Below are 14,767 nucleotides of genomic sequence, written 5' to 3'. Positions count from 1 at the left end.
GGGTCAGTGCATAAATGAGTGAAAGGTTCAGCAATTCCCTTTCCTACAACGGCCCTCCGCCATTAAAAGGAAATTAGAGGTACTAGTGTGCTCTCGGGCTTCCTTTTGGAACACTATACAGACATTCCCAGTATTAGGTCATCAAAATGAATAACCGCATGAAGCTATTAGTCTCATAAAAAGTCTGAGTATGTCTATGTCTACTCTGCCACCTCCCAGTCTATGCCCTTGGTCATTTCTCTGCATTAAACTGGGTAAAACACAGAGGGCATTGGCTTTGGAGTCAAATAGATTTGGATTCGATTCCCAGCTTTGACACGTGTGGTTATGCTTCTTTGAATAAGTTAGTGCATTTTAATAAGCCTCAGTTTCCTTTTTCTTTTTAAAAAAGGAAGACACAATGGATGCATAGGACATGCTGCACAGCATGTACCCAATTGATTCTATTATAATTATCTTAGTAATGACCATAACCACAACAAAAGTTATTATTTACTGCGTACCTACTGTGTGCCAGCTACTTTACATGGGTCACATTATTTAATTCTGACCACATTCTTATATGTTAAATGATATTAGTATTTTCAATCTAGAGTGGTTAGGTTTACTTTCTCAAAATGCACAAAGCTTATAAGAACAATTTACAGAACTTGCCTCTTGTCTACTGTCCTATCCAACTTCCCATCTCTCTATTACCTATATCCTCCCCCCATTCACCTCCAAGCTTTGACTGTCAAGTTTTGAATATCACAACTGCCTCTGTGCCAGCCTAGTACAGTGTTGATACACCATAAGGATTGACCACTACGCAATATTATCCCTGCTAAGCATGATGGGGAACAGAAGAGGTCAAAGTTAGATACACATAGCAATCTTAATGATAGCCATTAATCTTTACAAACAACATGCTATGCACCATGAACTTTACTAAATGTTTTACAAGTATTCCTTCACTTACCTCGCCTGCCCCCGCCCCCCCCCCCCCCCCCACTCCAGGAATCCTACAAGGCAGGTACTATGAAGTCCTGTATTGCTGATGAGGGCAGCTGAAGCTCAGAAGAGAGGAGCAAAGCTAGTTAGTGATGGAGGAAGGCCCTGAACCAAGTCAGATTCCACACCCAGGCTCTTAATGTAGCTCTACTGCTCCTCCACTGGTTCTTTGTCCAGTGGCCTCGCTATGCAGTGATCTAAATGCACAGGTACCTCCTAGTATTCTGAAGCCTAAGGAAGATTTAGCTTTTATTCTGGTATTTTCAGTAGTTTCCCTTAGTTGTCAGCTTGTTACATTGGCTAAAATATACAGTCCTAATTACTGTCTCTTTTATGGCTAATGGGAACAATCCGACACAGAATTAGTATTTTCCTCCAAGGACTTACAGCCATCCAGCCTTTTGTTGCCTTTTATTCTGCCCATAAGAGTGCAGAGAATGGGCTGCTTCTGATATGCAAAATAGCTTGAGAATTTCATCATATGGCAAATGTGATGTGAGTCATTGGCCTAGTATGTTGGTCTGGTTTCCAAAGGAAGATGCTTTACTTGTTGCCTCCAGAATAAAGAGGTAAGGCTGAGCTAGAAAACCCCCCTTATCACCCATTTAGCAAATCAGGTCATTACAACTTTTATCAAAAGCTAACAAAAAATTGGGGGAGGTGATTTCCACAGGTCAGTTAACTTTTAATCTTTTTTTTTTTTTTCCCTCCCCCTGGGGAATAAGGCTAGAATATACCTCAGGAAAAGAAATCTGTATTCTTGTTCTAGGAAATAGAGATTTCTTCAGTGTATTCTGGGATCTTCCCCAATAGGCTGGTGGACAAAGGAATTTTTCCAGTTGTGTGAAAGTCAGAGGCAATGGCTAACAGTAGACAAAGCCCAATTTAAGATGGGCACCACTGTACTCACTCTTTGGACCTGCAATGTAAGATCCGTATCTTTATTGGGAATGCAGCTGGTTTCTTCCCTGGAGTCTCTGACCATCACTTTCCTGCATCGGTCCTTTCATACCTTGGCTATCAGAGCTGCCATAAAAGCTGTCATTTGAAACAAATCAATTCACATGAGGACAACTAGAGACCTATCTAGCTGGTAGGTCTACTGACTAATATAAAATGAGTCAGCAATATTGAAGAAAAGAAAAAATGGGCAGATTTTCTTTTTCTCTTTAAATGTTTTTAAAACCAAGCAGAATTAGGCAATGGGAAGAGTCCTGGATTATTTCCCAGGGCTGCTAAATACAGGCCACCTCCATTTCTGAGGTCTGGGAGTTTGAGATTCTATCCTGTCCTTTGTGATTGTGACGTTAGGAACAATCTTTCCCCTCTGTGAGCATCCCCCCCCTCCCCCCCTATTCCCTTTTATAAAAAGGAGAAGATGAGCCCTGGCCAGTGTGGCTCAGTTGGTTGGAGCATTGTCCTATGCAGGTTTGGTTCCCGTTCAGAGCACATACAGAGGTTGTGAGCTCTGTCCTTGGTTGGGTGCCTGTAGGAAGCAATCGATTGATGTTTCTCTCTGACATCAATATTTTTCTCTTCCTCTCTAAAATCATTTTTTAAAAGATAAACCTGAAGATGTCAAAAGTTACTTCTAAATGCATTTTTAAAAACCTAAATTTTATCTTATAGGGAAAAATGATGGTCAAAAAAATGTTCTTTGAAAAATTGCTGACAGCTCTTTAAAGAGGATGTATTTTATGAAACTATATTATATGCATCTTCTCCTCCAGAGGTGGAGGTACACATGAAGATGATTTTTTTCCTGCTTAGAAGAACTGAGAATATCTGGAGAACAGGGTCACATGCTCTGGTCAGAGGGACTGATATTCTAAAAAAAATATCTGTTTTCTGCTTGAAAAACTACATTCACTGAACAACATTTCTGTGAAAATGAATTAAACCAAAGAGGAAATCTGAGTTAAAATATGATACGTTAATATTGGATAGGCTACATTTCCACAGGGAATGGCTGCTCAGGTATTCACCTGCCTAACATCCTGCGGTAAAGCTTCAGGAGTAGAAGAGGAAGATAAAATTAATAATCCTGCTTGTCTAAATTCATTACAGGCTAACATTATCCTTTGCCATTTTCCCAATGACAGAACATGCATAGCAGGAGGTGGCTGAATTGCCTTCTGCTTCCTGCTGAATCTTTCTTCAAGAATGTGAACCTTTAATCAGAAGTGACATCTTTCTGATCTAATGTTACATATGGGAGGTATACAGACATAAGAAGTCAAGGGCTCCCTCCTCACACCAAATGACAAAGAGCTATTTTTAGATAGGTCAGCGACTACTGAGAGAGTAAGGAAGTCATTCCGTCCACAAGAAATGTCCTAGTAAAATCCACATAGGTACATCTCCTGGGCCATTTACTGAACCAATGAGACTATAAATTACAACAGCACAACTGTAAGAGTATAAATTGTGCCACAGACAACTTTGTTGCAAAAATATTAAGTAACTTTTAAATAGTAGTCTTGCATTTTATTGCAACAACCACATATTGTGCCTTATCTCAAAACCATAAGCCATATACTATATTAAATAAAAAATTATACCCCAAATATGTGTTATAATAGTTAAAGATTGATAGTGAGAAGGGATGTATTCACTTGGTAATCATATTTATAATACACTAGAGACCCAGGCACAAGATTCATGTACACTGGCCTGTGTACTCTGGCAGTCTGGGAGCCCTCAGGGGATGTCCCACTGATGGCTTAGGCCCACTCCCCAATGGGAGAAGGCCTAAGTCGGCAGTTGGACATCCTTAGCGCTGCTAGGGAGGTAGTGAGGCTACCACCACAAGCTGCATTCACCAGCCATGAACTGGCTTCTGGGCTCTGGCTGAGCTGAGCTGCGCTCCTCCTGTGGGAGCACACTGATCACTAGGGGGCAGCTCTTGCATTGAGCATCTGCCCCCTTGTGGTCAGTGCACATCATAGTGACCGGTCATTCTGCCATTTGGTTGATTTGCTTCTTACCCTTTTATTATATAGGATTCATTATTAAATAAAATAATTAAGAAAAATAATGTGAATTCTTTTTATGAAAAGCTGCCTATATGCTTTTTTTAACTAGGAAAAATATCTGGAGGAATATATAGCAAGGTACAGGTTAATGATGAATTCTGGGTGGTAGGATGAAGGGTAATTTTATTCATAACCTATCTGAATTTTCTAAATTTTTAATATTAAATAGGCATCATCTCATCATAGAAAAGGAGTTTTGTCTTAATTATGTTTGTTGAAGATTTTTTAATGTGATAGCATGCTTATGATATAATGTTAATCACTTGCCATAAATAATATGCAGTCCATTTGAGTTCAGATTCTAGTTTTAATAAAAATATATGTTGTTATGCTCATAAGAGATGTCAAAGTAGACAATTCAGGCTTTCTTGCTTACCTGAGTGCTATGATTTTATTTTTATTTTCCTAATTAATAAGATAAGATTTTTTTCAAGGAGATAAATGCAATTTCTAAAGCACCAAATATTATGTAAAGCTTTGCCAGTCATATGCATAATGAAGTAAAGTCCTAAAAATATTTATGCCACACGTTAGCAAAATCACATGAATATGAGATTTTTGGAGCTGGAATAAAATTTAGAACTGATTTACGTAAGAAACACTAATTTTAAGACTAGAATATGATGCAGGTCTCTTGATTCTCTGTCTAATGCAATTATTCATTATCTTTTTGAAATCTAACAGATACCTTTCTTTTTCAAAGTCAATAATGGTCTGATTTACCTTTATGTAACATCCTTTACGATGTCATATAAATAATAGATTAAACCTGATTTTTTACCTGCTAGTACTTTAGCTGGGCTCATTAATAAAAACAAAACAAAACAAAAACCACAAAAGAAACAAACACTAACAACAACCACCTATATTTTTATGTGTTATTTTTCCTCGAAGTGTTCTGAAAATAATTTGACTGGAACAATTTTATTTTAAAATAAAAGACAGTTGACCTGTTTGAAATACTTGCTTTATAAATGGCTAGGAATTCTTCAGTCTAGTGAATTAAAAAGTCCTTTGTCACCAGCTACAGCTAGGTTATTCCCAAGAAAATATTCTTCCCACTTAAGCCATAGCTCTTGAAAGAAATCTCTTAATAGGATCATAAAAGACAGGAGGTATTTGATTTTAAGATCAAATTTCTACAACTGAACTATCAACCAGCCAAGAGTGAAGGGAGGATCTATATTCAAGAGTTTCATGATTATTTAGCCACAAGCTATAAATTTAAGCTTCAAAAAAGCATTATTCATAACTTTTAAAAAATTGTTTCTGTATCCTGCAGCTCTTCAAATCAGTTCAGAAAATGGAAGAGTGATAAGACATGATGAGAATAAAAGGAAAGGCTCGGTTTAAGAGAAACTATACAATGTTTTTGAAATGGAAATGACAGAGTTCATGCCACAAATATATATTTCTTACTAGTCTATCAATAATAGAGAATGACTGGGGTGGGAGGTGGGTAAACAGAATCAACCATGGCAGTGGTAATTTTAATTGAATTTCTTTTATTTATTTATCACAAATGAACTTCCTGGAGCTGAGAAAGAAATGTATGATATGCATTCAAATTCTAGCCATGAAACAAACTGTTCTGTCTATCAGTTGAAACTGGAATGAGACTTTTATAAATTCCCTGAAAAACCTTATCAACTTCAAATTCAGAATTAATAATACAACTGATAAGACCATCACATTCAGAGCCTTCTCTGGGCAGAAGACCTGATTTTACGCATGCCCGGAGCCTTTAAGAACCTGCCTACTTTGCCAGCAGCCCTTGTTAGGAGTGGGGAGGGAAGAGTGATGACTCCCTCCTATTGTGAGTCTGAGCTACAGCTCTTACTTTCAGCGCCTCTTAATGATAAGAACGAACAATCATCAGTTTTCTTTGTCTGATTATTGGCTTACAATATAAAGAATACATATTTATCATCTATATTGGGCCTCTCTTTCCTCCCTCAATTCCCAAGACATGGTGATTGCTGATTTCCCATCCATTCAGCATTGCATCTGTGCATTTAGAATGTATTGACAACTTTGACTGGGTTTATCTAGAGGGCAGATAAGACTGAAATGAGACATTTATAAATTTCCAATTCATCTCTTTACCTTTAGAGGCTAACATAGGATACAGACATGTTCTCTCCCTGCCTCATACTCTCCCTCTCTCCATAGTCAAAAGGTCATTTTCTCTACAGACATGCGAAAGAAGCAAGTTTATAAGGATCTAAACAATGTATTCATCTGGCATGCTGAACAGAGTAGGTAATGAAAATGAGATATGCCAGGTAAGAAAAATCAATCAGAGCCATCAGAGCTCTGGCTCTGAAATGGGAAGTTTTGAATCCCATTCTCTCAGTTTACACTCTTCCCATTCTCTCAGTTTACACTCTTCGTGATCTTAGCAAGTTCCATAAGCCTCAGATTCTTTATTTAAAAATAAAGATTATAAGATTCTAACTTATGAGGTTATTGTAAACATTGACTATATTAATGTATGGGAAGTGCTTAGCTGACTTCTAACAAGTGTTGACTAAATAATACTATTGTTATCATCATCATTACTATGGTAAAGTGACTATATACTTATGGAAAATGGACTAGATCAAAGACAAATGAACATTTTCCAATTCAGAGTTTCTTGCACTATAATGCGGAGAAATTCTTTATACTGTAGTGTTTTTTTTTGTTTTGTTTTTTTTACTTTTAAAGAAACTATTTGCTTTAATACAAAACAAACTTCAAAAGAAGAAACTGTCTTATTTTACAATTTATCCTCATCCAAACAGCAGAACCTCACCATTCTTTTCTGGTGAAAGGCACATTTAATAGTGTATATTCATTAATAATAAATCTAAGATCGTGACTTTATCTGCAAGTCTGACTCCTCGTTGGAGGGTGAGAGGATGCAAAAAGTCTTCCTGTCACCAGAGGACCAGACCCGGTTCATGCAACTTAGGACCAACGGACAAGAGCGCATCTGCCACATTCAAACAAGGGTTTGGCATTCACAATTTTCTCCACCTTAAGGAACTCTAGGTCTCAGCTATTTTGGCATTGTTTATCCCTACTCCTTAAAGAAAGCAGCTTTCGGATCAGTAGCTGATATAATTCAGAAGAAAAAAAAATGCTTAGTCTTAGCTGGGGCTAAGTCCCTCTGTAAGCAAGCTGCCCTGAGCTCTCAGATGTCTGGTGGGATAGGAGGTTTAACTGCCTCTCAGGAGGCTGGAAGAGGGAGTAAGGAAAACAGCACATGTTCCCCTCCAGTAGAAAGCAATAGCAGCTTGGTTCGGGAAGAATCCCATTCTGCAAGCACACTACACACCTGAGGCCGTAGAGGACGGTGCCGTCGGGGTGCAGGCGGATCATGCGGTTCTTGACGGTCACGCCGTGCACAAACGACTTCTTGTCATTCAGGAAGTAGGTGTCGGGCACCCAGAGCTGGTCTGCGACTCGGTTGTCCAGAGTTAAGTTTAAAGGTATGACGTTGTACGACAGCCTCTTATCTCTCCAGGCTTGTTGAAAATACATTGTCAATGTATAATCCTGTAAAAGTGAGCAGAAAATATGCTTATTTTGTACCTAAGAGGACTTGGGAAAAAGGCAAACATTTCTATATTCATAAGAAAAGAAAATATATACAGCCGTACAGCAGACATATACTATACACATACACTATTCACATATACTGAGTGGCCAGATTATTATGATCTCTGAATGCATAATAATCTGGCCACTCAGTGTATATCCTATATAATAAAAGGCTAATATGCAAATTGTCCCTTCGACCAGGATTTCGACCAGCAGGCAGGTCAACCAATCACCCATGTCCCACTCCGTGTATGGTATTTATTTATTTATTTTTTATTTATTTTTTTATTTTTAGAGGCCCAGCTGGCCAAACCCCATCCATGCTCGAATTCATGCACCGGGCCTCTAAAAATAAAAAAATAAATAAAAAATAAATAAATAAATACACACACACACACACACACACACACACACACACCATACACGGAGTGGACACATTATTATGCATTCAGAGATCATAATAATCTGGTCACTCAGTGTATATAGGCACATATTAATGTATTAAACCCATTCTGACTGAGTACCTACTATGTGTCAGGCACTATTGTAGGAACTATAAATAAAGAAGTAAAGAGATCATGTCCTTATAAAACTTATTACACATTACCCAGGGAGAGAAGTGATTACTTTATAATTAATTTGTCTTTCCCAAAATGGGGTACGCAGGGTTGTTTTCGGTGAGACAAAACACTGCTTAAAAATAGTTAATTTATTGTCATAGTAATGGTAAGTTTGTTGATGAAAATCCTAACTGGTCTCATGAAGGTGAGTTTCCCAGGAGAGGTGACATTTACACTGGAACTCATGTGGCTTCCCAGATAATAAACAATATCCTCTCAAACACTGTTTTGTGAGAACTTTAATCCCAGGATTATGAATCAGCAGGCTGGGCTCTTCGCTGCTGAGGAAGTTTGTTGTCACAAAGGGAACAGTGGCCTTAGAGTCTCAGCGCCAGCATCTCTCAGCTGTGTCTAGGATGGAAATTTATACCATTTCTTTTCACTTCGGTTCCATTAGCTCTAAATGGGGCTTTTAATACATGCCTGACCTAACCAGCAGATTATGATGACAATGAAGTGTATAATGCAAATGGGATGTGTAAACTACAAACACTATAGATTATGAATAAAGCATTTACATATATATTGTGACATGTTTCATCTATTAGAAGCCTATGGGTCCAATGTAATTGTGCTCTCACCCTTATGTGGATGACCAAATGAAGGGTCACATATTCATTTGAAAGGATAATTATCATCCTATTTTAAAATCAGTTCATAATGCCCTGGGGGCTTAAAAAAGCACCCTGGGATCATGTTTCTGCATAGTTTTGAGGACAAAATATACACTTTAATCTCCATGAAGTTCCGGAGTATTTCCAACTTTTGTTGATATTTGTACATCTTAATTTGGTTATAGAATTTTTAAGTATGACTTCTAATATCTGCTTAAAATCATTGAACAATTTCCATAGGAAAAGCATAACCCCTCTGCCGCAGAAAAAAAAAAGTTAAGTATTTTCCCTGGTTTCAAAAATATACAAATTTTGATCTCATTTAGAATTCAGCCCTACCCTACTTCTGAATGAGTAGCTGAAGAATCAAACTTCTATTTGGATAATTTCAGGGTATATCAAATAACTGTAGGCAAGATTTCCTTTGCTGGATCCCTGTAGTTCGAGCTCTGGAAGGTTCTGCAACACTCTGCTTTAGTAAAAAAAAACCAAAAAACAACAGTCTGAGGCTCTCTAGAATAGTGACTTGATTTGTAAGAAAGCAACCTTAAAGGCTTATTTATGAATTATAAAATTAGAAAACGGGGGGAAACAAACAAACAGATACGTTGTTTGCATGTGTCTATGTAACAAATAGCCTAAAATGCAGAATATAAATAAAATAAGCCATTTATATTGTGCTTGAGAGAACACATTTAGTGATATCAAATTCTTGGAGATAAAATGGAAAATGTGCTTATTATCTCTACTAGAAGATAATGCTACTTAAGCTTTGATAATAAGCTCTCTTAAGATGTAGGGGAGTTAATATTATTTGGATGCTACTGGAGTTTATCATTCAGCTGAGCTGTGCTTGGCCATAGGACATTGTTTTTTCTTTTGGGCTCAATAAAAGGTAATATTGTGAGATCCTGTGTCATATGCGAATTTCTGTTATCTGTCAGCAAGGCAATGCCTGCTAAGACATGCTCTTAAACAGACCCTGGTGATTCTGCGGTCACTTTAACTTTCATTTTATTTATTTTTAAGCAACACATCATGGCAATGTCAAGAATGGGAGAAACTAATGAATCTATAAAATAACTATTACTGGGCTTAAAAAGAGTGGTTCTGTGTTCCACCTTGTTTCCTAGGCCTTCACCTTCCCAAGACAAATCCTTTGAACTTTCATAGAGAAAGCATACTCTTCACATTTAATAATCCCACATTATGAAACAAACCAATTTACTTTCAACTCCAAATAGGAGGGAAAACCACTAATTATAACTAAACATTCTAAAGGGAATTTTTAAAAACCACCTAAGGACTATGCAAAGTAAAAAATAGTAGTCAGATTTGGGAGCCAATTGAAATGTGAAGAAAGACCATTTCAATGGTGAGTTTATTGATGTATTTTTCTCTCCCTCATATATCTCCTTAAAGTACTTAAAATAAATATAGGTAAGATTTCTTTTGGTAGATCACTATAGTTCGTGCTCTGAAAAAACAAATCAGTCTGAGGCTCTCTATTATAGAATAGTTTCTTGATTTGTAAAACTGCAGCCTTGAAGGCTTATGAATTACAAAACTAGAAAATAGAAAATAAACCAGATACATTGTTTGCATGTGTCTATGTTACAAATAGTCTAAAATGTAGGATATTTGTAACACACACACACACACACACACACACACACACACACACACGCCAAAACCATAAATAAATACAGACATATACTATGTTCCTGGTTTAAAAAGTGAGTCTTGTTAAGAATTCCCCCCCATTGGTCTATAAGTAAAATTCCATCAAATCCAAGCAGAATATTTTGTAGATATGCTGATTCTAAAAACCCATGCAAATGAAAGGAATGAGAAATCAAAACAATTTTAAAAGGGAAAAACAAAGTGGGAGGATTCACACTATTGGGTTTTGAGACATTAATAAGCTATACTAAGACAATGTGGTAGTGTGGTATTGATAGAAAAGTATGTCAATAAAATTGAATAAAATAAACCCACACAAATAAGCTCTATTTTCTGACAAAGACACAAAAACTATATTGGAGGAAGCACAATCTTCTTAACAGTCTGCATCAGCTGGAACATCTATATCTACATAAATGAACAAATAAATAAATATACAAACAAATCAATAAGAACCTCAACCCATATGTTATACCTTATACAAAAATTAATTCAAAATCAGTCAGAGACTTATATATAAAATGTAAAACTATAAAACTTTTAGAAGAAAATATGGGAGAAATCTTCTGTGACCTTGAGTTAGGCAAAATGTTTTTTAGACATAAACTCAAAAAGCACAATAATAAGACAAAATATATAATTTGGGTATCAACAACATTTTAAAGTTTTGCTACATGAAAGACATAATGAAGCCAGTGAAAAGACAAACAACAGACTGGGAGAAAATATTCGCAAATCACATATCTGCCAAAGGACAGCTTTCAAATATCTAAATGTATAAAGAATTCTGAAAACTCAACAAACAATCCCATAAAAATTGGCAAAAGATGTGAGCAGATACTTAACCATTCAAGATCTACAAATGGTAAATAAGCACTTGCAATGATAGAACACATCCTAGGTCAACAGGGAGAATAAAAGTAAAAACTAAAATGAGATACTACTATGCCCCTATTAGAAAGGCTAAAATAGAAGCACTAAAAACCACTGACAATCACACGAGCTGGTGAAGATGCAGAACAATGGAGACTTACACATAGCAGGTGGGAGTACACAGTATCAACCACTTGGAAAAGAGTGTGACAGTTTCTTACATTTGGCATATGAGCCAGGAATCCTACTGCTGTGGGGAATGCTTACAGAAGCTCTACAGTAACTGTCAAGCCTGGAAGTCATCTGGATGAACTTTCTTCAGCAGATGAAGAGATAAACAAACTGTGGTACGTTTCTGAGTCAGAATACTACTCACCAAAAACCAAGAACAAACTATAGGTACATGCATCCTCAATGGTTTCCACATATAGAAAGTTAAGCAAGGGAAGCCAGATTCAAAAGGTGAAAAAGTATATGATTCTATGTATAAGACATTCTGTAAAAGGTAAAACCTCAGAGTCAAAGAACAGATGAGTGACTCCCTGGAATTCGAGGCGTGGGGGGAGGTTGACAATTTAGGTGCCAGCATGAGGGGACACTTTTGGGTACTAGAACCGCTCTGCATCTTAACTGCAATGGTGCTTCATCACTTCAGGCATGTGTCAGAACTGTATCCTAGAGTGAGTGCATTTTTCTGTGTGTAAATTAAAAAAGGAAATGTTTAAAACTGATTGTAAAAGTACATGGTCTCCAAGGTCAGACACACCAGGCTCATACCCTAGTACTTTCATGTCCCTCTGCTGTGATCTTGGGTGAACCCTCTCAAGTCTCTGCATCTGTTTCCAACTCAAAAGAACTAAAGCTGCAGAAACCGGTTTGGCTCAGTGGTAGAGCATCGGTCTGCGGACTGAAAGGTCCCAGGTTCGATTCCGGTCAAGGGCACATCCCTGATAGGGGGTGTGCAAGAGGCAGCTGGTCGATGTTTCTCTCTCATCAACGTTTCTAGCTCTCTATCTCTCTCTCCTCCTCTCTGTAAAAAAAATCAATAAAAGATATATTTTTTAAAAAGTACTAAAGCGGAATAACTTAGGATTTAGGGTTAACAACAATTGCTTTGTTATCTAAGAATGAAAAAGTCCAGTGATGCTACAAAATAAGTACCCCTCATTCATACTAGGGACATGTGGCCCCATCAGGATGAGCTGAGAAGACACCCATTATATGGTTAGAGGCTCCCAATTCTTCAATTATACAATGAGGCAACTGGATTATGTATCATAAAGGCCATTCCTAGGAATAAAATAATTATATCCCAATAAATGCTTTGCCAACTTTATGTTTAAATGTATCTATCTCTTCATTATAAAATTTTCTAAATGTGCAATATATTGGCTTCTTGCAGTCTTTGTAAACTGTTTTCTAATTCTAAAGCTCAAATGTTTCTGGTATCTTTGACTTCATGTTATTAAAAAAAAAAAGTACAAATTAATTCCTGTTTGTTTCTTAACTTTTTTAACTTTACTATTTTGTGAATTGCCTGTTGTTACTCTTTGAATATTTTTCTGCTTGGTATTTGCCTTCTAGTGGATATTTGGATGTAGACAATGATATTTTATTTTGTTATTTTCTTTTTTAATATTTAATTTTATAGTTTGAAACAAAAAAACAACAACAGGTTAGGATGCTAAGGTATTTCTGTTTTTATGCCCCCCCCCCCAACATGGGAGAAAAGGCATTACATCTGATGTAGAAGTTACCACCTAAATAAACATCATACTAAGACAATAAGTAGCAAGTACATTCTCAACATATTAACTCATCACCTCCTTGAGCACAAAGATGTTCCTTACTCCTGTGCATGCATACTTTCTGACAAATTGTAGAAACTATAATTGCCTGCTAAATGGTACAAATTCCCTCGTGAACACTGGCGACTATGTACAGGGGTCTCTAAACTGTGCATACCCTTTACTCTGACATTTACATTTCGGGGGATATTTGTAGAAAATAATTAAGCAGTACATTTTGAGAGCTCTACCTTCAAATATTAGCACAAATCTCCTGCTTCTCTCTGTTTGCGATACTAACAATCTAGTTTAAGACACCATTATTTGTGAGTCTCTCTGATTCTAACCCTTACCTTCCACATGGTAGCGGATACATTAAGCAGATCATGTTTCCTTTGATTAATATCACCCAAAGGCTATTTATCACTCTTAGAATAAAGCACAAAAGTATTACATTCACCTTCCGAGTCCTACATGACCTGGATTCTACGTACCTCTTTGATCTCCCCTCCCACTACCTCTTCTCTTTCCTCACCTCAATTCACTAAGCCCAACCACACTAGCCTTTTTCTATTTTACCAATACTCCAAGCTCTTTAGTCTTACCTATTTTATCTGAATGTCTAACATACTGGAAAAGCTATGTCTCTAAGGATGGTAGGCTCTTCCTTGGGACTCAGAGCTCAACTCAAAGGTCAAACCAACTCAATGGGCCCTTCCCTGACCATATTCCTCCCATCTCCCCCCCATTTCTATTACGTTTATGGTATTGACTATTTTTTTCATATCTACTTGTATTCATTTATTGGCTTACTTTTTTTCTCTCCCAACTAGAAGTTAAATTCCGTGAAAATACAAAGCTTTCTCAAACGTGCTCATCACTGTATCCTCATGCCCAAAAGAGAGCTTAGCACATAATAGCAATATAAATCTACATATTGAGCCATGTGAAAGAATGAATGAAAGACAATGCAGCGGTATTTATCTCACCCAAATACTTATTACTGCATTATCAATAAAATAAAAATTAGTAAAGAGAATCAGCATGAAACCGAGTAAATAAAACACTACAAATACAGAATAAAATATGTGCAGAAATTAAAATATCATTCTAAAAATATATATTGACATGAATAGGTGTTCTTGGTACACTATTAGTATTTTATATTATTATATATTATCTTTTTAAAGATAATACTGTAAAATAATATGCACAATATGATTCCATTTTGGAAATTATATCTACATATTCTGGAAATATGTCTAAATATATTGGATACATATATTAGTGGATCTCTGTGTAGACATATGACAAATGATCTTCAATTATTTTTGTTAATCTCTATTTTTTGTTTCATAAAAATAAATTATTTCTGCAACAAAAACAATATACACAAATAATTCCCTTGTCGAGTTAAATTCGAAAAATAGCATCCATTTTCTTTCCCAGGGATGTTCACATTTAATTCATCAATGAGCAGAAAAAATCCACCCCTATTTTCCCTTCTAAGGACCAGTAAAAGGAGATCCCAGAAACTTCCCCTGGCACTAACTTCAGTCTTCAGCCTCACTATTAGG

General features: G+C 36.6%; 1 protein-coding gene across 2 annotated transcripts in view; it reads right to left on the bottom strand.

The window, feature by feature from the left end:
- The window catches only part of GABRB2 (gamma-aminobutyric acid type A receptor subunit beta2), a 188,845-nt gene that overhangs the window by 117,659 nt on the left and 56,419 nt on the right, over positions 1 to 14,767 (bottom strand). For both annotated transcript variants that reach the window (XM_036424327.2, XM_036424328.2), the window contains exon 4: positions 7,348 to 7,568. In XM_036424327.2, the coding sequence (XP_036280220.1) occupies positions 7,348 to 7,568 (221 nt within the window). The remainder of the gene's footprint in view (positions 1 to 7,347; positions 7,569 to 14,767) is intronic.

The sequence above is a fragment of the Pipistrellus kuhlii genome, unplaced genomic scaffold (genome assembly GCF_014108245.1).
Source record: "Pipistrellus kuhlii isolate mPipKuh1 unplaced genomic scaffold, mPipKuh1.p scaffold_m20_p_8, whole genome shotgun sequence".
NCBI classification, from domain to species: Eukaryota; Metazoa; Chordata; class Mammalia; order Chiroptera; family Vespertilionidae; genus Pipistrellus; species Pipistrellus kuhlii.
This window is presented reverse-complemented; position numbering and strand designations above follow the sequence as displayed.